Source organism: Coniosporium apollinis (genome assembly GCF_000281105.1).
Source record: "Coniosporium apollinis CBS 100218 chromosome Unknown supercont1.24, whole genome shotgun sequence".
NCBI lineage: Eukaryota > Fungi > Ascomycota > Dothideomycetes > Coniosporium > Coniosporium apollinis.
Window position 1 is genome coordinate 283,092 of NW_006913286.1, and position 26,279 is coordinate 309,370.

The following is a 26,279-nucleotide window of genomic DNA, read 5'->3' on the forward strand; positions in this document are numbered from 1 at the left end:
CGCTCGGACGCCCTGAACGTGCGCAGGGCTAATAACATCATCGCGTCCTTGTGTTGCTTCCAAGATTGTTGTCTTCTTTAGGCAATAGAGCACGACGCCGACGCACGTCAGCACCGAGATGCCAGAAGAACTAAAATCGCTTGTCGGTTCATTCAGCTTCACAGAGAGACTGATGACTCCACTGGGGTGCCTCACACCGGTGTTGGAAGATTTTGGCGTCAGCGCGTCCCGCGGTTACCGTGTTTAAACGGGCGGACCTTTTCCCCATGGGGGCAGCCATAAGGCGGGGTCGGCTGTCAGTGGCAGCCTCGTCTCAGCCTTGCGCTCACGTCCCTGTTCGACAACCCCCAGGACCGCTGGCCGATCAGTCGCTGCCTTGCAGCCACAATTCCGATTTGCAGTAGAAACACAACATCGCTTACCGCGTAAGAAGTATGTATTCACGTAAGTAGCAAGTTGTAATTCAACCCGGTCCCGGGCAGTTGGTCTCGGCAATCGTCTGTGCTCAAGTGAGACAGAGTACCAACAGTGTGTTATTCTTAGTCGACTGCTGCCCATCATTTTTAGTGCCATCGTACCCCCGTCGGTCCAAGAGTGCAATTATTAAGGCGAGGCGCAGCAGCTCATGCATGCACACACATGTGCGTTGCCCTGCAGGCACTCACCTCCACTTTGGTGCCTTGATTTGCACGATTCGGCCGTAAAGGTCAGGCTATGTGAGTGTGTCGTGTCCTCTCCCTGCTTCAGTTGAGCCTCTCATCCTTCAACGCCTGCATGACGCACATTCCTACGACAAGCAAAGAGAGCCTTGCGGATGCCCACTTCCGCTCCACAGGATGAGTGGATTCGAGATTGTGGGGGTGATATCTGGTTCCGCGACGCTCGCAGGCGTGTCATTGAAGATTATCCATCACCTGAGTGTGTTTGTAGCGAGGGCTAGGGATGCACACAACGTTGCGAAAGACCTGCAAGAAAAGATCGAGCAATTACATGCGTGCTCGCAAACCGTGGAGGCGACCTCCAGCCGCCGGGAAGAACAACTTAAGGCTGAGCGACCAGGCCAGGCAGAACGCAACTTGTGGGGAGGGATTGATAGATCCTTGGGACAATGCGAACGGGTCTTGACGAAGTTTGAAGGCGCGCTGAAGGGCCTGAAGAGTGGAAAGGCCGAACTGAGCTGGCTGGAGAAAGGTCTCCTGCAGCTTAAGTTGGATAACAGGGATCCAGAAATCAGAAGGTTGGAGAGTAAGATCGACACACATCTGCAGACGTTGCAGATTTCCATTCTTTGCGTTCAGATGTAGGTAATCCGTGACCGAACAAGACCGAGGGGATCCTTTGCTGATAATCCCCAACTGCAGTCTATCAGCGACAGCGCATCATGACGAGATCAAGTCAATACTGGCAGGTCATACTACGACTCTCGGACGCTTAGACGAATTGTTACGGAGCGGAAGAATCCATGTTAAAGAGGCGCGGCGAGAAACGGCATTACTTCTCCAACATGGAGGAGGCGAAGCCAGTAGATCATCATTCTTCGACATTGATGATCTCAGCAGCATGAGCGAGGACGCTTACCAGAGCGACGATCCGGAAAAGGAGCTGAATGAAATTAAGGATATGGAAAAAGTTCTCGAGATGGCTACTGATGTCAGAGCCATATCCACTTACGACGCAGAATCAGTCCGTGGCACGCTTTCAGATGCGACAGACAGGCACAGCGTCGTGTCAGGCACCACCGGATATGGCTCGACGATATCCTTTGACCGGAGGCAAGACCTGTTATATCCCAGCAGAGGCGACTCTCTTCCCGATCCCACTCCAGATTTCGATGATACCATGCCTCGCGAGGTCCTGGAAGCCCTGATTGAACGTTTTAAGACACAAGTGCGCCTCCAGTGCTCGGCCGGTCACTACCATCAGGCAGAAGAAAACCAGCAGGAGGCGATCAGGCATCTCGAAGAGCTGCAGTCCGGTTACGGCGTACCATTCAACGACTTCGGTCTGATGCAGAGCATGCTAGCTCAGATATATCTTGAGCAGGACAAAGTGGAAGAAGCCATGAAGATTCTCCATGATAATATGTCGGCCAAGCCTAAGCCTAGAGTGACAGCCGTGGCCAACCCCCGGACTACGCCAGCACCTGACAGATGGCAGGCTAGTGCACTGGACTACTACCTGCTAGCGCTTGCGAACCATAGAAAACATCTCCGGGAGAACTCCAAACAGGACACTCGGTATTTGAAGGACGCCGAAAAGTACGCGAAGCGAGCCTTCAAACGCGGCCTAGAAGCCGGCAATCCCTCGGACACAACCTTTGTGAAGTCCGTGAAGCTGTTGATCCAGATATACGAGGACAGGAACAAGATGATCCACGCCAGAACGTTTCGTGAGCTGTATCTACAACAACCGGAAGACTTCCGGCCCCCGCCCTCGCCGCTCTCCTCAACCCGTTCACTCTCTATAACTGAACAAGCCACCCCAACGATTAGTTCAACTGCATCCCTGAGCACAGTTATCCACAAAGACAACGATGGCACGCCTTCCGATCTGATCTCAGCTATCGCAGCTGGGCGGGATGATCTCATCGACGACATGTTACAACAAACCGCAGACCTCGAGACGTGCCGTAACGGAAAGACTGCGGTGATGCATGCTGTGGACAAGAACAACGAGAAAGCTATCCGAAAGCTTCACTCTGCGAGAGCGCAGCTCAACCAGGCTCTTTTCTACGCGGTGCGACGCGGCAACGCAGATATGACCAAGCTGCTGTTGAGTCTCGATGCCGAGAAGGAGGTAAGGAACCAGTCAGGTTCAACGCCTTTGCTTGTAGCAGTAAGAGGCAATCATCCGTCTGTCGTTCAGGAGCTTCTAGATGAAGGGGTAGATGTGGATGCGCGAGATAGGGAGGGATGGACCGCCGTACACTGCGCTGCTCTCGGCGGCAACGTCGAAGTAATGCGCACTCTCCTGGAGCCCCGGCAGCGTGCGAAGATGGTAAACAAGGATGCGGTGTGTCCGGCGGGGAAAACCGCCTTACACTATCTCGCCGAGTCTGGGAAGGTTCCCGTAGCGGAAGTTCTACTGGAGCACGGAGCGAACCCTGATCTCAAGGATAACACTGCATCTGGACGGACCCCTTTGTATCTGGCGGTCGAACGGCGGAAATACGAATTCGTCCGCATGCTGGTAGAACGAGGGGTTACCGCTCAACGCGAAACCCTCCCAAAGACTTCCCAAGAGATCAGGAATCTGCTCGCCCAACCTGAGCAGCCTATATCAGCACCAGAGAGACGGGACAGTTCCGGTACTACCGCCTCGCGTCAGTCATCGCGTTCAAAGCTTTCACCGTTCCCGCTCCGAGGTTTTGGACTCTTGCGAAAGCGGTAGAGCCTTGCTGATTGAAACCAAGTAAGAGAGCAAGAAGACGAAGGACGCACAATTGCAGATTATGGCGTTATTGGTGAGATGGGATCTATACGTTCAGCTTGCATTATTGGCTGGTTCGATACCCCGTACAGGCGTCTTGTGAATTTGTATGATGCATGATACCATCTCGAAAGAGTCAATGTCCTGGCGATGGTCAACAGAAAGTACATCGAGGCTCTGTTTGTGAAGGCATTCCATCACTTTGTGGGACGCAAGGGCTTGGAACCGCCTCGCGGTCTTTGTAATCTGTAATCTATGGTAGATTGATAATTGTCCATGATCAAGTCCGCCACCTTCTCCGCAGCCATATAAGCATCGGCTCGAGTATGCTGACCTGGAGAATGGTCACATTACTCGCATCCACCCCTTTCAACTAATCCAGCCCCATACGTCGGGAGTCTGTGGTCGACAGGGCAGGCGTTAGCTTCGAGCAGCATGCAGCCTGTTCCACAGACCTGCCAGCCATAGACTTCCGCAACTACTGCCGAGAGAACCAAGAGTTTTGTCGTCGGTGTCAGCTCGGAAACAATTCTGCCGTTGTCAGCGCCAAACAGCGTTTCTTCACGTGCCGTGGTTGCCAAGAGCCCGGGATGGGGATACGCAACCACGCACCTCCGATACATTGTCCAGACACGTTCAACTGCCAGCGTGCCTCATGTCGACTTATACATGTTTTACACGGGAAGTTGTTGGGTCAAATAGACGTCTTAGCTAACAACAACACCCAGAACAAATCCTTTGCATATAAAAAGCCACTTACAGGCAGGCAATGGCCAATTGCACGTATCGTGATGCTTGAGCTTCGGTATCTGTCTCAGCTGAGGCGCTCTCTGCTTATTTCCTCGCCAATCTCCCTTCACTCTGAGTTTAGCGCTCTCCGCTCGTTCTGTGATCAGCGCGTCTTGAGCTTACTATATCTTCTGCCATTCTGGACCCAGCAAAACAGCATGAGCTTTCCAACCTGTGTTGTTGAGGCCAAGCATTCAATTCCAATTATCTTGCTAGTGTATAAACAAATCTAGTCTGAATTTCAGAAGGTCACTCGCAATGAATATCGGATCAAAGCCGGAATCAACTTATTTCACGCTCGATGTTCTCGGGCGGTATATTTGCAATACATTCGATGAGGCACTGGCCAACTCCGATCCTACAACTCGGGCGGCTGCCGGGTTGCCGCCGCGCAGCGATATGCAGCCGTTTGATTTCATTGTCATCGGTGGCGGGACCTTCGGCGGTGCGCTAGCTGAGCACCTGTGGTTTCGCAGCACTGGTAGCAGCAAGCGCATTCTCGTCCTTGAGGCTGGACCATTCCTGATCCCTGAGCATCAACAGAACCTGCCAACTTTGGGGCTCGGTGGTGAGGTGTGGGGAGTGCCGTGGAATTCGAATGTCAGTTCCACGGGCCTAGCGTACTGCGTTGGGGGGTTATCCATATGGTGGGGCGGCTGGGCAACGCGCCTACTTGATTCAGAGACGCCTGCAAGTGTCTGGCCGCCGACGGTGCTGAAAGAGCTCAACGACAAGAAGCTGTCGAACGGAGACAACGGCTACTTTCGTCAATCGGGTCAGCAACTGGGCGTGACAACCACCAATGATTTCATATTCGGCGATCTGCATGCTGCGTTGCGAGAGCAACTCTACAAGGCTCTGGACTCCCGAAAGGTCGCTGAAGCCACACCGCTGGCGTCACTGCCCGATGCTCCACCGGTCGAAATTCTGGACACTGCGCCCGCATTGACTGAGCTTGCAGCTCTGCTCGGCGCCTCTTTGCCCAATCCCTTGCCCTCCACTCCAGCTGCACTGGCGCAGCTCGAACAGGAGTTCCGCAACAAGCTCAAGCTTGAGGCGCCGCTAGCTGTGCAGGCCAGGCCCGAGCACGCCGGATTCTTCCCAATGAACAAGTTCAGCACCGTTCCGCTGCTTATCAAGGCGGCGCGCGGTGCGTCTAGAGAGTCAAATGGCGATGACGTGCGCAAGCGGTTCATGATCGTGCCACGCTGTCACGTCAAACGCTTGGATGTGAAGAGTGAGCCTGGTGGCAAACGTGTCACTGCGATCCAGACTCAGCGCGGGGAATTCCCTGTTGCGTCTGGTTGTAAGATCATCATCGCGCAGGGCGCGATTGAAAGCACCCGCCTGGCTCTGCTTTCGTTTGGCGAAGACGGACGCATTGGTTCAAACCTGATGGCACACCTGCGGTCCAATATCGACTTCCAGATACCGCGCACGGCGCTCACAGGCCTGTCACCTACGATCAAAGCCTTGCAGAGCTCTGCGCTGCTGGTTAGAGGCCAGCACAAGTTCAAGAAGCCCGACGGCACCGATGACGGCACAGTTGGCCACTTTCACCTCCAGATCACCGCGTCCGGTCTAGGAAATGCCGCCAACCCGGATTCAGAAGTCGAGCTGTTCCAGACAGTACCTGACATGGACACTGTCAAACAGCATCTCCTCGCTACCGATTCGAAAATCGTCATCACCATTCGTGGGATCGGAGAGATGCAACCCGACAATCCGAACAGTAACGTGACTCTGGATCTTGACCCAAACGAGGTCGACTACGGCGAGCGCAAGGCGTACGTGAACCTGAAACTCACGGTGAAGGACCAGCAGCTGTGGGATGCTATGGATGCGGCCTCTGATGAACTGGCGGTTGCTCTAGCTAACGGAGGAAAGGTTGACATAATCAGCCGCAACCCAACAACCCAGATAGTGGAGAGGAATGTTGATGCCACGGGGCTTACGACAGCCCTGCCATATCGTATACCGTCTACCGCCAACGACGCCGGTCGTCGCGACGGCTTGGGGACCACTTATCACGAGGCGGGTACATTACGAATGGGGGACGATTCAAGTAAATCCGTTACGGACGCAAACGGAAAGTTCCATGGTGTAAAGAACGCCTATGCTGTCGGACTTTCGGTCTTTCCAACAGTCGGCTCGCCCAATCCGATGCTCACAGGGATTGCGCTGGCACGGCGACTCGGAGATCACCTTACCCCAAGGGGACCGACAGCTCCTCCGCCCGCATCCAATGCCTCAGGGAGCCCGACAGCTTCTCCACCTGCGCCGGATACATCGGGACCGGCGGACCAGTAAATTGCGTCTTAAGGGGGTCGGCGCGGCAATGTACTCTCAGAAGGGCCCCTGGCGTGTAGGCGAGAGCCTCTAGCTGTTGAACCTTCACTTGTCTAGTTCTTCCAAAAGCCTTGTTGTGTCTTTTCTTATTACCTAGGTATCCCGTAGGAAGGAAATTCTAAATTGGACCATTTCGTGGGCCGAATAGCCTCTCACCGGTGCCGGATGCCTCCGGGGTGGCGGGTGAGGCAGAAAGTCTCTTGAGGCGTGCGAGTAAAGCAATATGTCTTGGGAAGCTGTCAGCATTCAATTGGTAAACTCCCCACTCGCTCAATCTTGTCCAGGCCGGTCTCTTGTACATTTAGTACGTCTTGTTGTAATTACGGTTTCATTCGTCTTCAAAGTATCTGCCGCAATCGACCTTCTGTCACGCTGCCAGCAAGCGGCTGGTCTCTCCGCTCACGTCAACTGCCTACGAGTTGTAAAGACAAGCACCAAGAGCCCACAACCCGAAGTTTACAAGATCTCCGGGACGTTCCTAATCCGTGGTAAATGACGATGGCGGAGGCGTACAAAAGCAGCTGCAGCAACATCGTGGGCGAGTGCGATATAACTGCCGTTGTTCGAGGGATAACATGATTCTGGATCGTCATTCGTGTTTTCGGATAGGCATGCACTTAGATGCATAGTAGGGAATGACCTGATCTATGTCACTAAAGTGATTTTCTCTGCACGACGGTTGAATGCAGATTCGCTAGATGTCAATCTCTGGCCTTGATACTCCGTGTGTTTGCAGAGCTATATCAGATACTTCTAATCGTAGCTTATTTAGGCTGTCAAAGCTAGCATCTACGGGTAGCCTTTTGATCGTGCCGCTCTGTCGATATGGCAGTATTGCAAATAAGTAGCTACAGTATACATTTGTGCCGCATTAGCAAAGAAACGATCTAGTACCGCCATTTTTCGGTCCTTGCTAAGGCAGTTCTACTAGTCTCGATAGCAGCCTGCCTTACCTAGTAGGCCGCTATAGGATAAGGTGCTACACCTTGGCTGCTTTATTAGCTAATCACCACTACGATTGTACACTAGTTCTATAGACCTTCATCGACAACACCGGCTAACGGTTTAGATACTACGGTTTGGTAGCTCCGAATATCCTCAAGACGGTTAGCCGCAGTACCGCCTGTATTGAAGATCTAGTACCGATCCAATCCAGTGTAAACAATTACCGAATCAACACCTACTTATTTACAACACTGCGTTACGATGTGCCGGTAGAGCGGCACGGCTGAGAGATGCAGGAAGAACGTGCGTCATAAATGGATATGTGAATCGATATAAATCATCGGCCACATTGCAAGGCTGGAGGTCGGCGCCACACGCGATGCGTGGTCGAGAGCTGAAAAAGATGCCGCTTGTCCTTACGGCCTCGCGGGTTCAGAATCGTCAGTTCAGGGTTGTTCCACAACGGTTGCAGCGCCGAGAGCAGCCCGGGTCACAGCACCTCCTGCATCAAAAGCTCATAAGAAGCTGGTCAGACAAGGACCTTCAAAGTACTTAGAGAGCGAACACCGAGCCGAACCCGTCACGCAGAACTTAGAAACACATTCACGCGATTTGAATCCAAAATCCTTTGGACTGCGATGTAATTCCCCAGCCAGAGATTGTTTCAGCGGTCTGTCGCCTTTAGAATCTCTCATCGACTTTTGATACCCGCGGCACCACTTAGAAATACCCGTCGAAGAGGCGCGTCCACGGAGCGCGCTTGTTAGGGCTTTCAGGCTGGTCATGAATTTCCACACCCCGGAGGCTCGTGCGGATTGTGAAACGGCGGTCAATCTTCCTTCACTTGGTTCCCGTTTTCCATATGGTCCGCAGTGCAATCAGTGAATACGAAGCTGCCACGGTTCTTCTGTACAGAATTCCTCGTAACCAGATTCACCCTTGTTGCGCTTGCGGGCCGATCCCCTTAATGTGGCAAGTAAACGAATGACTTGCATCGATACCTAGATTTGAGTTCGTGATAGCCAAACATTCCTGGAAGCCGACACGGTTATCTGCGATCGGTTAGCAAGGGGATACGATCCGCTTGAGCGGGGGAGATGAGTTTTGGAAGACAAGACATTCTAATGCAAACTCTAGACAGGGCGGCAGAGTTAATTCCACTACGCAAATAGAAGTTTGGTGGAAGAGCGATTATAACGTCACTCGCTCAACAACGCCTCGCAGTCTACGCTTAATCTATTCTTAAAAGCATTGAATCTATCCTGGAAGCGCTAGACACTCGGTCCAAGTCTAAAGCCTGCATTAGAGATTTCATCTTTCGAGTCCCATCTCTGCCCCTCAAGCAGATACGCCTCGACTCTAAATGGTGTATACTCTACAGGTATTCAGTTGCCAATAAGCCTTCAACATGAAAGCCGTCTGTCCGTTTGAGACTCAATCTGCTGTGACTCTGATCATCTCATCAAGAGTTGTCCTACGAATCTCCCTGGAGCTGCTCAATCTGCTTCAGCTGGACGCGGCGAATCGTAACTGAACGCTTGGCTAATATTGAGAACACAAAGACAGACTCGTATAGGAAGCGAGGGATAAATGAAGGGGCAGCTTCGAATACGAAGCGGAGCTGTACACCTCAAGCCGTATCTTCACCCCGTCTTTGCACAAAGCCAGGTTGTATATAAATACCCTTTCCTTTCTCCAGTCACCTCTCCATCCAAAGATCAGGTTATCCCACTGCAACCTTCTATCACTCCCAAGTCACACATTGCAACCCCTCCTTAATCTTACTCTTCACCATGAAGCTACACGCCGCTGTTATAGCCTCGCTCCTCGCCCTTGCCTCTACGACTCCGGTTCCAGAATCGGAGAATCCGACCGCGGCGCTTGAGAAACGTGACAAGGTGTGCCGTGTCGTCACGCCTGACGGGACTGTGGCCTGCCGCACAGGGCCCGGTGGGAATTACCCCCTCCAAAACAACAAGCGCATCACCGCGAGCGAGAGGTTTGGAGTCGACTGCACGAGGACTGGGAGCTCTGTTGCCGGAAACACGTAAGTTTCCCTTATGTTTCTCCACCGGAAGCCTTGTCATGGCTTGACGTGGTGTGTGCGTTATGCTGTACCGTGCTGCGTCTTTCTTTGCGTAGAGGGGGTCTTTAGGGAAGACGGCTTAAATAATACACAACGGCTAAACCCTCTCCGTAGCGTCTGGGACTATATTCCCGGCTGGAACTGCTATGCCTCAGCATATTACACTAGAAGCACTGTTGCCGGGGATACTTGCGAGAGTAGGTTATCTTTACTTGTCTTCCCTCTTGCTTTTTCTCCCCCCTTACTTCTAGGCTCGTCGCTGGGAGAAGAGAGCGTGTTCCGTTGCTAATGCTCGATAGGGGGGCTCTCTAGGTGCGGCTAGGTTGGAAGCACTGTCCTGAACTGTGAGGTGCTGTGGTCGTGCAGAATGGGTATGAAGCGCTCACAGGATGCGCGCGGAGGACTCTTTGGCTTACCTCAACCACTCGTTGTATCTTGGTATCAGATTGAATAACGCTCGTTTTGCCGAGTCCATCTATATTTCAGCTCCAGTGACTGTGATTCCACCACCGTAATCATCCTATGCCAATACCTCGCTGCCAAGCCCACGCCACGACCTGCTCACCTCGGTTCTATAAACAAAGTCCCTTTACCCTTGACACTGCTGAACCAAATTAGGAATATGTACAGGAACTGGTGCTACCATACGCTGGTGCCCACACATCAATTGCTGATGAAGCATTTGTTGCGACGTCGAATCCGTTAAACCGGCGCTTCTCGAACCCTGAGCCCGCTCGGTCTACGACATACTATCTAAGCCACAAGCGAAGTCGACTATCCCTTATCTTCACACACCCATCGTAGGGTTTCCTCCAGCGACATCGAACAGAGGCTCACCCCAGTTGCGTGCCTATGTGGCAGGCGATTGTTGGCCAATATTCTACGGGCCAGGCAGTTGAAGGTTTATGGAATCTAGGGAAGACGGCAATATTTGCTCAGCGTTTCAAGCGTCTTTCACTCGGCTACCGTTACCTTCTTCACTTTCTGCTTCAAGACGGTTTTGGAGAGCCTGACACCTCCTTGTTCTTCACAATTACAAATATTGACAGCCCTCGTGATATAGTGCAAAAACACGCAGCCATCATCGGACGAGAGTGGCATCCTTTCATCCGTAGCCAACCAGTACACGTTGGTCTGTATCATACATTGCTCAACTCTTCATCTCTTCAACATCTCATTCTATATCTCATTGTAGCCTCGTTGCTTTTCAGTCTCTCATCGCTCAACTCCTCACCCCATCCTGTTACGAGCCTCTCAACCTCTTCCGAGGAGTGTGCCGACTCCACGTCGGTATGGACACCCTCTCCCCAGATACGCCTCCTTAGACGAACCAAAGAACGAACGCACGCAACCATCTGCTTCCGCGCCTCGAGATGAACATACCACAACGGGAGAAGACTAGAAAGCCTGCTAGAGATATAGGTTCTTTGTATGATGAGAGCAAGAGAAGAAGCTCCAGCTATGCGGTAATCACAACAGCGCTGACACATGTGCTTCCCAATCAGCAGGCTCGAGGAACGGAGCAAAGAGTTGAAGGATAGGATCCAAGCTCTTGATCGCAGCATCGAAGAGAGCCACACTGAGCCGCCTGCGATCGTTGAGAACAATGTGCGGACAATCTACACCAACAGCGACATCGTGATCGACCTAGCCATAATGGACGATACGGACAAGGAAGCTGCGGTGGCGGTTATTGTCGGTCTTCCGCGTTCCAGGTTCTTTATGGTCACTGACTTCAACCAGGTAAAAGCGAAGGGGATTTTAAGTGAGCTTGTCACCGAGATGCAGGCTGCTATCGACAAAAAAAGATTGGCGAGCTCATGGCGTATAAGAGTCTTCTCAAAATGGATTCCGAACGCTACAATAAAATCTGAACACGGAGAGAAGAATGCCGGCTATCCTGACCATGTCGGAGGCTCTCGATCGGGTGGCCCGAGAGGAGCTACTGCTGCTGGCATCAAGAAGAGCCTCGCATCTTCCCTGTCAAAGACCAAGATCATATCTCTCCTCGGCTTGAAAGTGCTTCATTCTCCAGAATTTTCACTTTCTGATACTCTTGGCTGGGCAGCTTTCATCACATGGTACTACCAGTGATGCCACAAGTTCGATTAGACTCGAGCTGACCCTGAATCGATCTATCCAGCTCGAGTCGTCGATTACTCCACCCTTATCACGTGCCGCCCGGCTTCCCGTTTATAGTTAAGCTCTTTCTATCTTAGTAGAAAGCCGAGTGCAGCACGGGAAAGGTTTAGTGATTATATAAGACTTCCGGAGCCTTACGCGCCAACACCACGCTAAGATATTAGATATCGTGGTTTAGAAGCTCCAGATCTAAGTCGGGAGCCTCGGATAAAGCAAGCTTATGTAGCTAGTAGAGTGAAAGATTGGATCTACAATTAATCTACTCGATCTGACCCAGATCGAGTGATTTAACTCTAGAGTCAATCGAACTTGTAGTATTACTGGGTATTACACATGCAATTATATGTTGAGCCGAGAGACTTGTTAGAAGGCTCTCCTTCACGGTGTATGTCCCCACCCTAGCACGCGATCCTCTCCCAGATAGCATCATAAGGCCTTACATCAACCATAGCAGCCAGCCAAAAGCAGAACTTCATACGCCAGCAGATTCACAGAAGGTGTGTGCAAACCATTAGTTTTTGTCTCTATTGGTGATGCACCCAAAGCTACTAAAGCAGTGCGTCATGATAGCAGACAAGCTCGATTATCAAAGGAGCTTCCATCTTGTCTCTCGTCATGAAGCCACCACCTCTGCAACGCCGTAATCAAAGCAGATTCGCAAAGACCTCCTGGACCACAGGCGCACGATCGGAAATGGGAGTGAGACGATGCAAGTCGCCACCCCAACGTCCAAGAAAGTCCCGGAGGTTGTTCTTGCCTGCGTCCTCTGCCGCCGCAATATCCATCTCGTCCTGCTTCTGCTTTAACAGCTCCCCCTTCTCCTCGAAGGCTTCCTCCAGGTTCTTGATCCCTTGACGCAACCCCAGAATCCGTAACTCGCACTCCATCTGCTCCAGTAGTTCCTTGCGCTCCTTGATGGTTTGCTATCCCTTCTTAATTTTCTGACGCAATTTGACGGCACGCTTTCTAAGTCGCTCCTGATCATCCGGCTTGACTGGCGACTTCAGAACTATTCTCGGCTTCTTTGAGTTTGGTTGAGTAGTCTGCTATGGTTAGCTCACGCTTCTGATAAAATGGAAGCGGAGCTCACCTCATCCACCGCATCAATTGGACGTTTAAGGTTGGACGGCGACATGGCTTGTTACTCGTAGGATTCAGATAGCGGTCTTTGGCGATTCGTGTCTTCTGCGATGCGTGTCTTCGGGTCCGACAGCGACTTGGTGATGAGGGATGCGCAGGTGAAAGCGGAAGCCGGACACCGGCTGTTGGACGCCAATGAGAACCACGGGCAGAATAGAGGGTTTCTGAGTCGATTTCGGCTGAGGCCTGGCGCATTCGGCTTGAGTGGGACAGACCACAAAGTGTAGTGTAAAGCGTATGGTAGTTGTAGCCTGATAGGAAGGGCTGACCGGTCTTGTTCTATCTTTTGTTGTGACGAACACCAAACATGATTGCATAGTAAGAATATTGGAGTACATTGGGAACAGACTGGGTGAGAAGAACACATTGTGCATTGTCGACGGAGACTGTTCGGTAGGGAAGAAGGTGGAAAGCTGGATTTCCCACACCATCGGTAATTCTACCTCGAAGGACAAAGTATTGGGCGAAAGTGAGGTCCAGCTGAGATGCCGCATCTTCTTCCGACAACCGCAGCCGGCATTCCGCGCTCAGCACGCACCCAACAGTTCACGTCTTGCAGCGTCAGATGGCCGCCGTGGCCCGCCATCAATCGCGTCGAGCTGCGCTGCGAAGCAAGGTGGAAGTGTGGGTGAGTTGAGGTTGTCGCATGACGGTAAGCTGACTCAGCCTGCGCCAGAGGTTCGGACGAGCTCCAAGGTTCCAAGCAGCTTTCAGCTTTACTCCAGATCGAGAAGAAGTTCTTCCTCAAGCCCCGGACAGGTCTTCACCTATCAAGGATTGGGCTGTTGCGTGGGTCTATACACGTCTGTGCGCGTGTGCTTTGGGATTGGCCAGAACACTCTGTTGCGGGCCGAACAAGGCTCTGCATAATGCACTTACATATACGAAATACGAACACTATACGATGATGCAAGGCAGACTCAAACCTCATCCGCGTCGCTGAGCGCAGGTAAGCATACTGTTAAAAGATTCCACCCGTCCTACCTGAGTATGGAGATGGATTTCTGATGCAAGTTGGCTCTGTCCATTTCGGAAACGTCTCTTTCTGTAATGTTGCTCATACAAATCATCGCTGTGGCATTCATTCAAAACGCCTTCATATGTACCGTCAGAGCGTCTTCCACAGAATGCAAATGCGTATGTCTGAGAGCGAGTCACACCCGGGTTGGATATATTAATGTTTGAGCATTAGACGCCGTCTGACCACTGCTGGCCGTCCGACGATGACTGGTCAACCTTGAATGACACGCTCTCTGGTCGTCTTATCCGTGGCGTGCCACCCGCATCCGTCTGCTATCAGTCTAGCCCCAACTACAACCCAACTTCTTGCGCACATGTCGCCTCGCAATGGACAAATTCTTCCTTCCACGCTGAGGATCCCATCAGCATAGATTACCCTATCTGGGCCAATAACAGCTGCCCCCCGATTTTCCCCAACGGCACGAGCGTTACAGGGGATCCCAATGCGGGTAATAGGGGGTGCTCTTTGGGAAGGTATCCGGTGTATGTGGTGAACGCGACTGAGGCTTCACATGTGCAAGCTGCGCTGAAGTTCGCTAAGGAAAGAAATATTAGACTTAACGTCAAGAACACCGGGCACAATTTCCCGGGAAGAAGCACAGCATTTGGCAGCCTGTCCATATGGACGCACCACTTCCGGGGCATCACGTTTCACGACGACTTCAAACCGGATTCCTGCTCACTCAACACCACAGGCGAACAGATGGCGGCAACTATAGCCGCGGGAGAGCAGGGGTTTACCGTCTACGAAGCCATGGCGGAACACGGCGCTATCGCTGTCGGCGGCGCAAATCCCACTGTTGGCATAGTTGGCTGGTTCACCGGTGGTGGCCATGGCTGGCTCTCGAGCACGTACGGCATGGGCGCTGACAACCTCCTTCAAGCAACAGTCGTGACCCCCGATGGCGAAGTAGTGGTGATAAACGCCTGTCTCCATCCTGAGTTGTTCTTTGCCATTCGCGGCGGCGGAGGCGGTACTTATGGCATAATCCTGGAAGCGGTAATGAAGGCATATCCAACTCCGCAGACCACCTTCTTCTCTCTGCAGCTTGCGCTGCTGAATCCCAACGCTACCTCCGAGTACTGGGATCTCATGGCATACATACACTCCGAGATGCCAAGATTGAACGAAGGCGGAATGCAAGGTTATTACGGAATGCTGGGTCCACCCGTCGCTCCAACTTTGGCAATGTATGGAGCCTTCTTCCTCTACGACAAACCGAATGGGACAGTTGAAGCGTTGTTTGCCCCAATCAAAGACCGGCTTGACCGCGAATCTGGACTGGTGTTTCATAATACGACAGTCCAATGGGCGCCTACCTTTTTTGACATGTACAAAGCCGTAATAATGCCAGAGTCTGTAGCCACGGGCGGATCGGCCATGGGCTCGAGGTTGATTCCAAAGCAGACAGTCACAGAAGAGGTAGAACACGTGGCGAGGATGTTTGAGGCCATTGGGCCGAAACTGGACGTCGACATACAGGGTTTTGCGGCGAATCCGGTTCTCTTGGGGCACATGATAGCCAACAGCGATAACAGGGATCTCGATATTGGCCTGAACCCAGCCTGGCGCGATGCAGTTACACATCTTATTGTGATAGAGGGTTGGAACGAAGGAGCTCCTCGCGAGGAGATTGACGCTGTATATGAGGATATCACGCATAACAAGACGTACACACTGAGGGAGCTGGCGCCAGACTCTGGAGCTTATTTCAATGAGGTTTGTCCTGCTTTCTGTTCTTAATATGTCAGATTGATAGTTGCGTGATCTGAGAAAGCTGACCGTCATTTCCTCTTGTGTAGTGCGATCCATTCGAACCGGATTGGCAGTTTGCTTTCTTTGGCAAGAACTACCAACGTCTCCGGCAGGTAAAGAAGACTTACGATCCCGACGGACTGCTCTGGTGTAGGAGCTGTGTCGGAAGCGAGGAATGGGTCGAGGAAGCTGATGGCAGCCTCTGTCGGCTCGAGTGGGCTAATGGAAAGAATACGGAATAGAGATAGGAGCTATGAACCTAAGCAGTATTGTGGGAGGATATGTTGCGTACCTTTCGTAAGTGTATTGTTGTCTAGTGACATTTTGGCGGCTACGACAGATTGCGGACTGTATACATAAGCTACTTGGGTAGAGACTAGTAACCTTTTTCGGACTTTCCTTCCGGATCTCCAGCTTGAAATTCTTGAGACCCGTGAGCTTTGGCCATTTTTGCTTCCATTAGTGTCGGATGCAACTTAGATTCTGCACGCTCCAGTCGGTTGGAGCAGGTAAGTAGGAGCATCTTTCTAGCCGATATCCAGGCTCGAGAACAAGTGCATGACTTCAAGACGGTTCTACCAGTTATATACTTAGAGCTGTATAGACGCTACTCAGGCAAGCTCACCCTCGGCTCGGTCTAAAGCGGCAGTCGCTCAGGTCCAAAGACGGAAACGGACTCTAACAAGGTCAATTTTCGTGGCAGACTATAGAGGCAAATACTGGCTCCTTTGTAAGAGGGGATTGCTATTCAATCACGTGATTGGGTTTAGCGAACCTTTACGCCTTTGGGGGCTCTCGACACTTGCTCGAACATGCTAAGCTTTGCACTCGGCTTATAGTATCTCAGTCGCCCGTCCGCTTCTGATAAGCACGGAATTTGAACAGTGGCATGACGATGCGATTGAGCTCTTGGTCGAAGAAGCGCATCGTCTCTAACACTACCTGAAATTCCATGCGTCACGTTACTCGGATGCATTCTATATCTTGCGACGAAAAGATACGCTAGATAAGCTCACCTCCACCCAGCTTAGAGCAAAAACCCATATCCAGCTCCAAACAGGTGGTACTGTCATCCTGCGGCGTCAATGCCACCGGCTGCCTGCTCCATTTGCAAGGAGCTGCTGGGTAATGAAGTCCGAGACATTCGTGCCATCTCTCTTGTCTCGCCTTCGTAGCCGCCGCAAGACGTTGTGATATCTGCAGATTTCTCTGCGGGATTGTAACTCGGCTATCGGAGTTCCGTTCAGACCTTCATCTTTCCATGGCACAGGCCAATGTTCATCGATTTCAATATGACCTGTTCACTGTGCATAGGAGTCCGGTCCTAGATCGCTTCGTACTGAGATGTTTGTGTTTTTCGTTCGTCGGTGCAGTCCACAGATGCGCTGTGGTGCTAGTGGACTTCGAAGAACAGCCGATGGTAAAGACTGCGGTCGACTTCAGGACGCTCTTCTTCTTTGTTGGTGTCATGCCTACGAAGAGCGTACCGAATACTCCAGGGACGTCAGCAGCGACAAGGTCGACCCTGAGGGTGAAGTCGTCGGGCCATTTCGAATGCCTCATCCGATCACGTACTACGCCAATGGCAACGCCGGAATGTCCACAAACCCGCCGAACGCCCTGGCTGCCGCTGACAGCCACATCAACTTCAGGCCGTACGACAACGACGGTAACGGCTTTTTGGATGCGTTCATAGTGGTTCACGCCGGACGTGGAGCCGAACAGACCGGCGATCGTGTGAGAAACCTCTGGTCACTCAAGTGGGTGCTTCCACAGGACACCGTTGCGGATGGCGTCAAGGTGTGTGCCTTCCTCACTGTCCCGGAAGACGTCAAGATCGGAGTCTGCGCGCATGAGCTCGGGAATCTGGTCTTCGGCTGGCCGGATCTATACGGCACGGACGGCTCCTCTCGCGGCATCGACAGATGGTGTCTCATGGCCGGCGGATCGTGGGGGGCAGGGGAACCCAGACTCGCCATCCATCGGCATGGTGCAAAGCCAACCGGGGTTGGGCTTGCGTCCACAATGAGACAACGAACCGTGTTTGTTCTGAGAGATGTGAAGAAGATTAACGAAGTGCATAGGTTGTGGACGAATGGCGGGGCAAGCAAGGGGTATTTCCTCCTCAAGAATCGGCAGCTGGAGGGGTCCGACGCATCTTTGCCTGGAGAAGGTCTTCTCATCATGTATCGCTAGTACTTGTCCGGTTTCCCTCACTGACGGAGAGCGTCTTGAACAGTCTGGCATATCAACGACAACATAGCAAACAACAGTAACGAACCCTTGTACAAGGCTGGACTGGAGCAGGCGGATGGACTTCGCCAACTCGAGATGAACAGCGCGGGCAGCGGCGATCCAGGGGACCCGTTTTCTGGCAGCACTAACAACAGAAACTTTACCGCGGCGACAAAACCCAACAGCCGGGCCCACGACGGACATGACACCAAGGTGCGTGTAACCAACATTACGGCGCTTCCGAATGACGATATGCGAATGAACATTCGAGTCACGTGAGGCACAACATCGGCGAGGCACTTGAGTCCGAATCACGACGGTCTCCTTTGTTCTGTCAGTCTCTGCGAGTTTATACAGGCACTATACATTCTGTGAGATTGCCGTTCCGTGATGGGAATACTAGAAAGCTAGTTTGGATATTGCGACTATGACATGCGAGGTGCGGATTGAACGTTATTTGAACCTACATCTACCAGACCAGAAGAAACTCTAATTGAAACATGCCCGCTCCCAGCCTTGGCACTGGGCCGAGACCACAGCGCTGCTAGCACATGTGAATGTATTCGTCCTAACTTGAGTTCATAGTTATTGGCAGAGGCTTGGCAAGAGGTTCATCTTCGTCGTGCATCGGATATCTTCCTCGGGAAACTCCCCCCAGAACTTTGAAAGGTCAGCACTGACATGGACACGAGAGAGCGCTGGGACAAGACTCACTCCTGCAACGTGTTGTCTGATGCGATGCATATTCCTGCCTGGCTGGATCTGCCCAACTACACCAGGGTTGTCGCATTCGGTCTTGCGGGGAACAATCATTGGCCTCCCGACGAAGCATTCGCAGCCCAGCAGTGCGAATCCTAAGGCTTCTTTAGCACCAACAGGGATACCGATCTCGTCGACATAGGTAATCCGAGTCTTGGGCATGCGTTGCTTGAGGTAGTTTCGGATGTTCGGGTTGTAGGAACCACCACCGCCCATGTAGATCTCGTGAACGCCGTCTTTGGGTCCCCAGCGCTCGTACGCGTCGGCGAGCGACTGCGCAGTGATGCGAGTGATGGTTGCTACGCAATCTTCCGGAGTTGCGCCAGCTATCGAGGGTTATTTCAGATGAAGCTTTCGAAGCCTACTAGCATACTCACCTGCCAACATCTTATCGCAGATATCTTCCGCCATACGATCTCCGAAAGTCTCCCGGCCTGTGGTCTTAGGAATGTCGTGGACAAAGTATGGGCCAGCAAGGACCTCGTCTACAATAGCTTGGTCAACCTTGCCTTTGGCGCCCATGGTACCGTCCTTGTCGTACTCTTGCTCGCCGTTGGTAAAATACCGCACCGCAGCGTCAATGAAGACGTTGCCTGGGCCGGTGTCGAAGTCGTAACAGCCTTCCACATTGCCCTTTGGCAGGATTGAGAAGTTGGCAATTCCTCCGATGTTCTGGACGGCTCGATTGAGGGTAGGGTGGTTCAAGAGAAGAGAGTCGAGAGCAGCGAAGAGCGGGCAGCCCTGACGACCAAGAGCCATATCAGACACGCGAAAGTCGCCTAAGGACGTCACACCAGTGTTGGCAGCGATTACAGCAATCTCGGCCATGTCCAGATGAGCTCGTGTTTGATCGCCTTCGAAGAGTTCCGGGAGAGGCAGATGCCAGATGGTCTGGCCTTGGCCGGCAATGATGTCGACTTCCTTCTGAACATCGAAACCTTGGTTTTCCCCGAACGCGTTGATAGCATCCGCAATCACTTCGCCGAGCTGTATGTTGACAATAGCCATCTCCTCGGGGGTCGTCTTGTTCTCCTTGATGAGCCGCATGACTCTTCGCTTGGCCTTCTGCGGCATTGGGTATTCCCAGTAGCGTAGGAGTTGCATGTTAAGAGGCGATGTCGGGGAATCCTGGGTGAAGTGTACGTGAACAAGGTCAACGCCGTCCATGGACGTGCCCGCATTGTGGCCGATGACCCTTAACGAGCTTTGTGTTGTCAGCAGTGCTCACACAGGGATGACTGAACCGAGAGCGGGAGATGAAGCTCTCTGCGCGATGAGGGACTGGTTGGAGGACACGTACAGCGGGTTGCCCCAGGAATTGTTCGGTGCAGATGGCATTCTGACAAGTTAAATCAGGGGAGCTTTGCAACGGCAAGAGGTAATGGACGACCGGAGTTCTGGAGGAGAAGCGATTGATATACGCCGGCCATGGTGGTTCGGAACCGCCTCTATGACTTGTGGAAGCAGTGGACGACCGAGGACCAGCTCCAGCAAGAGCCCGCTCGAGCCATGCCGCTCTGAACCCATTCAGCCGGCAAGATTGCTGATATTGCGGACTGACGTTCTGCAAGTGTTGATTGACCCTTCGCCAGTGTTGAGTTCGTCCAGAAAGTGTTATTCCCGGTTCCCGAGAAGGCTCCGCGTATACTCCGCGGCGGCTAAACGGTTGATGGCAGCCCCACGGGGAACCCCACGCCTCCCTCCGCCCCGCCCTCGATGCAACCTCAGCACCCCTGGAAGGCAACGGTTCTGCTCACTGGGTCCAACAAGCCTCTCTCCCCGCAAATCACGATCTGCGATGCCGGCGGAACTAGGATTACTAGTAGGAAACACGTTCCGCTACGAACCGTTTAACCGCTCCACGATTCATGCTCTCCAGAGCGTGTCGGGTAGCTCGAAAACCTACTGGAACGCGTTGAGAACAGCGGCAGTCTTAATTCTCGTGTCAAGTAAATCCCGAATGACTTCCCAACCTCGGACTTGTCTAGCATCATGTATATAACAAAGCCTGCTCACCATGCAGATATCTCTTTCTCCCCATCCAGTCTTACCTTCGACTACTAGCAGTCTCCTACATCAATCCCTTTCTATCACTTGCCGCCATGAGGTTCACACCGTACACCACGACCATGGGTCTGAGCGGCCTAAAACTAAATTTCGCTGTGGCTTTCATTGCTACCTGCGCTTTCTGGTTGTTTGGATATGACATGAGTGTTATGGTAGCTCCACCCATCCGCTGATTCCGGTGACACTCAACTTACCCAACGTCCAGGGAGGTATTATCACGGAACATCCATTCACATCCGTCTTCCCCGAGATGGACAATGCAAGTGTACAGGGCATCGTTATCGCTGCCTTCGAACTCGGAGCATTGATCGGAGCGCTATCTTGTCTCGATCTCGGTGATCGCCTTGGAAGGAGAGCCACCGTGTTCCTCGGCATGGGATTCATGCTCGTTGGAGGAGTCCTGCAGACAAGCGCCTGGAATGTCGCTCAGATGACTGTAGGACGTGTCATCAGCGGTATCGGACTTGGCCTTCAGGTTGCCACTGTGCCGTCCTGGCAGTCCGAATGCGCGAAGCCGCATAGCAGGGGTCGATGGGGTATGTATCCGGAGTTGTGCAGAGACAGATACAGTAGCTGACAAGCCATCCAGTAATGATCGAAGGTGGTCTGCAGACTTTCGGTGTGGCTTGCGGGCAGCTGATCAGCTATGGCTTCTTCTTTGTCAAAGGTCAAGCTCAATGGCGGATCCCCGTGGGTATCCAACTCATCCCCGCAGTCATCGTCTTCATCTTCATCAACTTCCTTCCGGAGTCTCCCAGATGGCTCGTCAAGCATGGCATGGTCGCCGAGGTGAGCACCCCAGCTCTTTACATTCACTTGGCCTGTTCCCCAACTGACAGCTTAAAGGCAACACAGAACCTGTCAAAGCTGCGCGCACTTTCTGAGGACGACCCGGTCCTTGTAGCCGAGCGCGACTCAATCATCGCATCATTCGAAGCCCAATCCAAGCTGGCACCCTTCTCCTACAAAGAGCTTTTTGAAAACGGGCAGACCAAAACTTTCTACCGCATCGCAATCGGCACCTTCATCCAAGCAGCACAGCAGCTCTCTGGCATCAACATGGTCTCCACTTACGCCAATAAGATCTTGCAAGAGTCTTTCAATCTCTCTCCCAGCATGTCGCATTTCATTGCTGCCATGGGTGGTCTCGAATATGCAGTCTGTTCGCTACTGTCAGTTTTCCTCATCGAAGGCTTGGGTCGCCGCAGATCCTTCATGATCACTGCCACCGGCATGGCCGTCTGCTTCGCCATCATCGCCGGCCTGAGCTCGACCTCCGACCGCACGAATCAGCTCGTGGCCGCAGGCTTCCTCTTCCTCTTCAACACCTTCTTCGGTCTCGCATGGGTTGGTGGGCCCTTTCTGTACAGTGCGGAGATCGCGCCGCTCCGGTGTCGCGCTCAGGCGAATGCGATCGCCAGTGCTGGCAACTGGCTTTTTTGCTTCGTGGTTGTCATGATCATCCCTCCGGCGTTCGCGAACATCGGATGGAAGACTGTAAGTTTTGCACCTCATCCCTCCGAGCAGAAAATGGAAGGGGGCTAACGCCAGTTTTAGTACATCATCTTCGCTATCTTCAACTTCCTTTTCGTGCCCACAATCTACTTTTTCTTGGTTGAGACAAAGAAACGCTCTCTCGAGGAGCTGGACGTTATTTTCGCGGCTGGAGGTGACCCGGTTAAGCGGGAAAAGAGCATGCCGTACAATCTGTCTGTGGCAGAGTCGAGACGTGTCTTGGGCTTGGATGAAGATTCAAACGAGACATTGGAACATGGATCGCTTAATATCGAGAAGGTATGAAAGGATGTGGTCATTGTAGATACCTTTAGCAACAATTTGATTCGGCTTACTATATGTCGGAATGGATGCCGTGAAAAACGAGGATAACACCCTCTTCGGGACCCGCAGCTTAGGGTGCGGGTAAGCCCGACGCCGAAACAATGAAGCGCATATTGGAGAAGTAGGTCCTTCGCTCTACCTGTCCGCATCTTGCCATATTACGGGCAAAGGACCCGAATCACCGTACACCGGATCGGTATCGGGAATAGGCACATTGTAGCAATCAACAGCCTTCTTTCTCGTCTCCTCCGGGGTCTCTTTGCAGTAGTTCATGTCCCATTTGGGAGAACCCTAGAAAGCAAGATGCTCGTTAGCATGTGTTTGGTGCTGACTTCGCTTTATGCCACATATACCCCTACTACCGACGGCTGAGGGCAAAGAACCTACCTCGGGGTAAAATCCAATGTATTCATAATCTCCTTCGGAGTCGAGGGAGTAGTGGCTGATGCCCGCCTGATCCAATTAAGTCATCTGTCCTGGGAGTCTCTGGCAATTCCATTGGGAGCCACTTACTGGTAGGACGAACACATCGCCTTGGGCGACTTGGAGCTTCATCCCGTTCTCATGTCCTTCTTCACTGAAGTCTGCATCGATTGGAGACTTGCCGAGCGAGTAGGTGCTTTTCCCGCTCAACACAGCGTAGCACTCATGCGTATTGGAGTGGAAATGAGCCGTCTTGTACGTTTTCCACTGGCCGCCTTTCAGCCAGTTGTTTCCTTGGATGTGCTCAAGGATGCGCTCGCGATCGAAGCCTTGGAGAACGCCGCGATATATAAGCACTGGAAGTTTGGAGTTGGGCACATGAGGAGTCGGCGCAATATAGTGCAGCTCAGGCTCGACCTTGGGAGGTGAAGGGGGCATGGCGCAGCGGGTTAACTCAAAGGGTGGCCCGGCACGACGGTGGGTAGGTAAACCTCCAGGCGACAAGGCGAAATGCGAAACGGTGTTGCCTCGACTGCGTGGTGAATGACCGATATATATCAGTGATAACGCCAGTGCGCTCGGCCTTTTAATGCATCGAGAGACTACTTGGGTAAGCCAAAAGAGGGGGAACTGCCCCATTCCCCGGTTGGCACCTGCATCCACGCGGGATCGACAAGTCAGCGGGTTAGCGTAGCCGCACCTGCATCACCAATTCCCCGCTTGGCACCTGCGTGGGATCGCCACCGAGGCATAGGCTCGGGAGTCTAGTTCCGTAACAATTCGTGCTATACTGATAAATTTAGGTGAGGCGGCGGAACTCCGGGCATGGTACCAGACTTTTGAGCTCAGGCATTGCACCTCAGCGGGTTAGCGTAGCCGCCTGAGATGGGTTCCAACATTGAGCAAGCCATCGGAACACTCAAGTATTCGCCAAATTCGCAGGCGCAACATCTGAGCATGTGTCAAAGGCCATTGAGGCTGCATTAGAGGCGAAGAAGAGCTGGCAGGACACGCCACTTACCGATCGAGCGGCATTTTTCTCAAGAGCGGCGGAACTCGTGCCTGTGACTGGGAAGAACCGTTGCGAATTGATAGCGGTGAGGACAGCAGCTCTCCCCACCGCTGACGCCGAGCCCGATAAGGATTGAGACAGGCATTCGATCAGCGTCATGAGAGTGACAACCTCCAACCGAATGTGCTGATGATTTCCTGCCAATCTCGCTGCTGATGCGCGGGCGTGCGCACACATAGATCCCGATTCTGCCAAACGGTCCATACTACGCGCCAGATCGTGGATATGTTGCTAATCGGCCACTGGTTGTCGAGGGTGGTAAAAAGCCCTACGACAGTTTTGCGTTGTTCGTCGCTGGAGCAAGCACAACCGGCAATAAACAGAGGCCACATGGGGAAAGAGCGCCGTGGCTGACCTTCAAGTATCACTTGACGGAGGGCTAAGAGTAATTTTTCCTGCGATTCCAGTATCGACTGGTGAGTGATGGAAGAATCAAAGCAAACAAGTCGGAGGTAGATTTGAGCAGCGATTGTGAAGCAGTCGGCGCTTTTGAAAAGGTAGTCTTGATCAAATACTGAGCTGGTGAACTTCAAGTTATGAGCGTGGCGCTCGAGGGCCAAGGCTATTGTCTGAAACTGAGCACCTCCAAGTTCACCGCTGGGGGACTGCGGAGGCAAGTGTTGGTATTTTGTGGCCGCCAGCTCGGATATTTCGTATATCAAGTTGACAATCTCCATGGAACAACCAATATGCTCATCGATCATCTGTTCGGACTGTTGGTGAGATGCAAAAGTATAGGTGCTGTTGATGCAGAAGTTCTTCAAGAGTTGTAACTCGGAGATATTAAGGTCGGACCCGGGAGCCTGGAACTGAGAGCCTTGTTCAGTCGTCTTCATCAAAATGTAACGGAAACGGAAGTACTTCAGTGCAAAATTAGCTGCCTCTGGGCTTATAGCGCTGCCGAATTGTTCGAGAATCGCAAGCGCTCCTCGTAAATGTTTCAACCATGTAGATCTCGAGCCACTTGCAATCTCAAAAGACGCTTGGAGTATGCAGGTCAGGAGATTCTCTTGGGCGCTCTGCGCATCTGTCAAGCGCTCCAGAAGCTGAGCCAATGCTTTCGACTTGTACTCGAGTGTGAGGGAGTGGTAGTCAATGTCGCTGGGAACCGTAATACGGCTTCGCTCAGCAGAGCTCAAGGCCAACACCGAATATAATAGCGGCCCACGGCTCTGAAGTAGTAGTGGCATTATGGAGGATCGAAAGAGATTTCGGCTCGTAGGCGTATAGACTCTGCTGTTACTGACAACTTCGAAGTCTAGAGACTATTAGCTTCAGCAAGTTTGTCTCGCCCAAGCGCACAGAAGCTTTGAGTGATGAGCTATGACATACAATATTGTACCAATTGAGTCTCCGTTGCAACGTCAGACTCGCCTGGTTTCAAGAGCGCACTCTGAAGTGAGCGAAATACATGGGCCTCCGGCAATTCATTCTCAGTCTCGTCCTGCTCCCGGACCACAAGGCCTCGGTATTGCGGGCAGACCCACGGCACATCCTTGCTCAGGAGGTTGATGAAACTCCTTTCCACCGTGCCTCCGACGGGCAGAACGGGTTGGCTGTGGCCTTGGGCAATGATGAATCGAGCACTTGATGTGCCAATAGGGCTAGCGTAAACACAGGACGTACCGGTCCTTCGGCACCTTAGGCAGATAGGTTTCTGCTCATCGCAGCGGCGTTTCCGACGGCGACAGGGCAGGCAGCCAGTGCGGCTCCTGCTGCCATTGTTGCGTGACCTGTCGCTAAAAGGCCCGTTCATGGTGGCCGAGCGTTGAACAAACGCTTTTCTTGAAGTGCTACAGTTCCACTGCTGGGTGGGTGGCTATCGGAACCGCATGACAGGGCCGTAATTGTCCGTGAAGCTGTCAGCTATATCGTGGGCTAAGCTTAGCCACATTAGGCGTTCGTTTAGCTGTCGAGAGCTAGTACACTAGCAGCGCAGTCGATGATCTCCTCTGTTTCTCGCAGTCGAATGTCAGTGATACTTATGCCGCCGGGTAGTTTATTCCAGCTGCCAAGAGACGTGTTGTGGTGCGAGGCCTAGGCTCGGAATTCTAGTCCCGTAACAGTTCGTGCTATACCGATAAATTTATATGAGGCGGCGGAACTCCGGCGGTATACGCAATACACACTGTCGATGGTAAGGGGTTTGAGTATAGAACTGAGGTGAGCGGGTCGTGCGCGATTGAGGCGGCGAGGTATCGGCATAGGATGATCACAGCGGTGATATG

The 26,279-nt window shown here is 52.5% G+C and overlaps 9 protein-coding genes across 9 annotated transcripts; 7 read left to right on the forward strand and 2 right to left on the reverse strand.

The window, feature by feature from the left end:
* Positions 1–836: 836 nt before the first annotated feature.
* W97_05211 (uncharacterized protein) lies at positions 837–3,390 on the forward strand (the record flags this gene model as incomplete). Its single annotated transcript, XM_007783096.1, has 2 exons — positions 837–1,300; positions 1,362–3,390. 2 exons carry the CDS (start codon positions 837–839, stop codon positions 3,388–3,390), a joined length of 2,493 nt encoding a protein of 830 aa, XP_007781286.1.
* A 1,086-nt stretch (positions 3,391–4,476) lies between these two features.
* On the forward strand, positions 4,477–6,528 carry W97_05212 (uncharacterized protein; the record flags this gene model as incomplete). The annotated part of the gene is made up of 1 exon (XM_007783097.1): positions 4,477–6,528. One exon carries the CDS (start codon positions 4,477–4,479, stop codon positions 6,526–6,528), a length of 2,052 nt encoding a protein of 683 aa, XP_007781287.1.
* A 2,777-nt stretch (positions 6,529–9,305) lies between these two features.
* On the forward strand, positions 9,306–9,563 carry W97_05213 (uncharacterized protein; the record flags this gene model as incomplete). Its single annotated transcript, XM_007783098.1, has 1 exon — positions 9,306–9,563. The coding sequence occupies one exon, from the start codon at positions 9,306–9,308 to the stop codon at positions 9,561–9,563; it is 258 nt and encodes an 85-aa protein (XP_007781288.1).
* A 1,523-nt stretch (positions 9,564–11,086) lies between these two features.
* On the forward strand, positions 11,087–11,692 carry W97_05214 (uncharacterized protein; the record flags this gene model as incomplete). Its single annotated transcript, XM_007783099.1, has 1 exon — positions 11,087–11,692. The coding sequence occupies one exon, from the start codon at positions 11,087–11,089 to the stop codon at positions 11,690–11,692; it is 606 nt and encodes a 201-aa protein (XP_007781289.1).
* Positions 11,693–13,930: 2,238 nt separating this feature from the next.
* W97_05215 (uncharacterized protein) lies at positions 13,931–15,898 on the forward strand (the record flags this gene model as incomplete). Its single annotated transcript, XM_007783100.1, has 3 exons — positions 13,931–14,017; positions 14,073–15,620; positions 15,704–15,898. The coding sequence occupies 3 exons, from the start codon at positions 13,931–13,933 to the stop codon at positions 15,896–15,898; spliced, it is 1,830 nt and encodes a 609-aa protein (XP_007781290.1).
* Positions 15,899–17,036: 1,138 nt separating this feature from the next.
* W97_05216 (uncharacterized protein) lies at positions 17,037–18,170 on the forward strand (the record flags this gene model as incomplete). The annotated part of the gene is made up of 2 exons (XM_007783101.1): positions 17,037–17,829; positions 17,896–18,170. 2 exons carry the CDS (start codon positions 17,037–17,039, stop codon positions 18,168–18,170), a joined length of 1,068 nt encoding a protein of 355 aa, XP_007781291.1.
* Positions 18,171–18,476: 306 nt separating this feature from the next.
* Positions 18,477–19,988, reverse strand: W97_05217 (uncharacterized protein; the record flags this gene model as incomplete). Its single annotated transcript, XM_007783102.1, has 4 exons — positions 18,477–18,551; positions 18,606–18,976; positions 19,028–19,854; positions 19,951–19,988. 4 exons carry the CDS (start codon positions 19,986–19,988, stop codon positions 18,477–18,479), a joined length of 1,311 nt encoding a protein of 436 aa, XP_007781292.1.
* Positions 19,989–20,752: 764 nt separating this feature from the next.
* On the forward strand, positions 20,753–22,517 carry W97_05218 (uncharacterized protein; the record flags this gene model as incomplete). The annotated part of the gene is made up of 5 exons (XM_007783103.1): positions 20,753–20,869; positions 20,923–21,253; positions 21,307–21,506; positions 21,564–22,214; positions 22,275–22,517. 5 exons carry the CDS (start codon positions 20,753–20,755, stop codon positions 22,515–22,517), a joined length of 1,542 nt encoding a protein of 513 aa, XP_007781293.1.
* Positions 22,518–22,691: 174 nt separating this feature from the next.
* Positions 22,692–23,417, reverse strand: W97_05219 (uncharacterized protein; the record flags this gene model as incomplete). The annotated part of the gene is made up of 3 exons (XM_007783104.1): positions 22,692–22,847; positions 22,944–23,009; positions 23,070–23,417. 3 exons carry the CDS (start codon positions 23,415–23,417, stop codon positions 22,692–22,694), a joined length of 570 nt encoding a protein of 189 aa, XP_007781294.1.
* Positions 23,418–26,279: the final 2,862 nt, after the last annotated feature.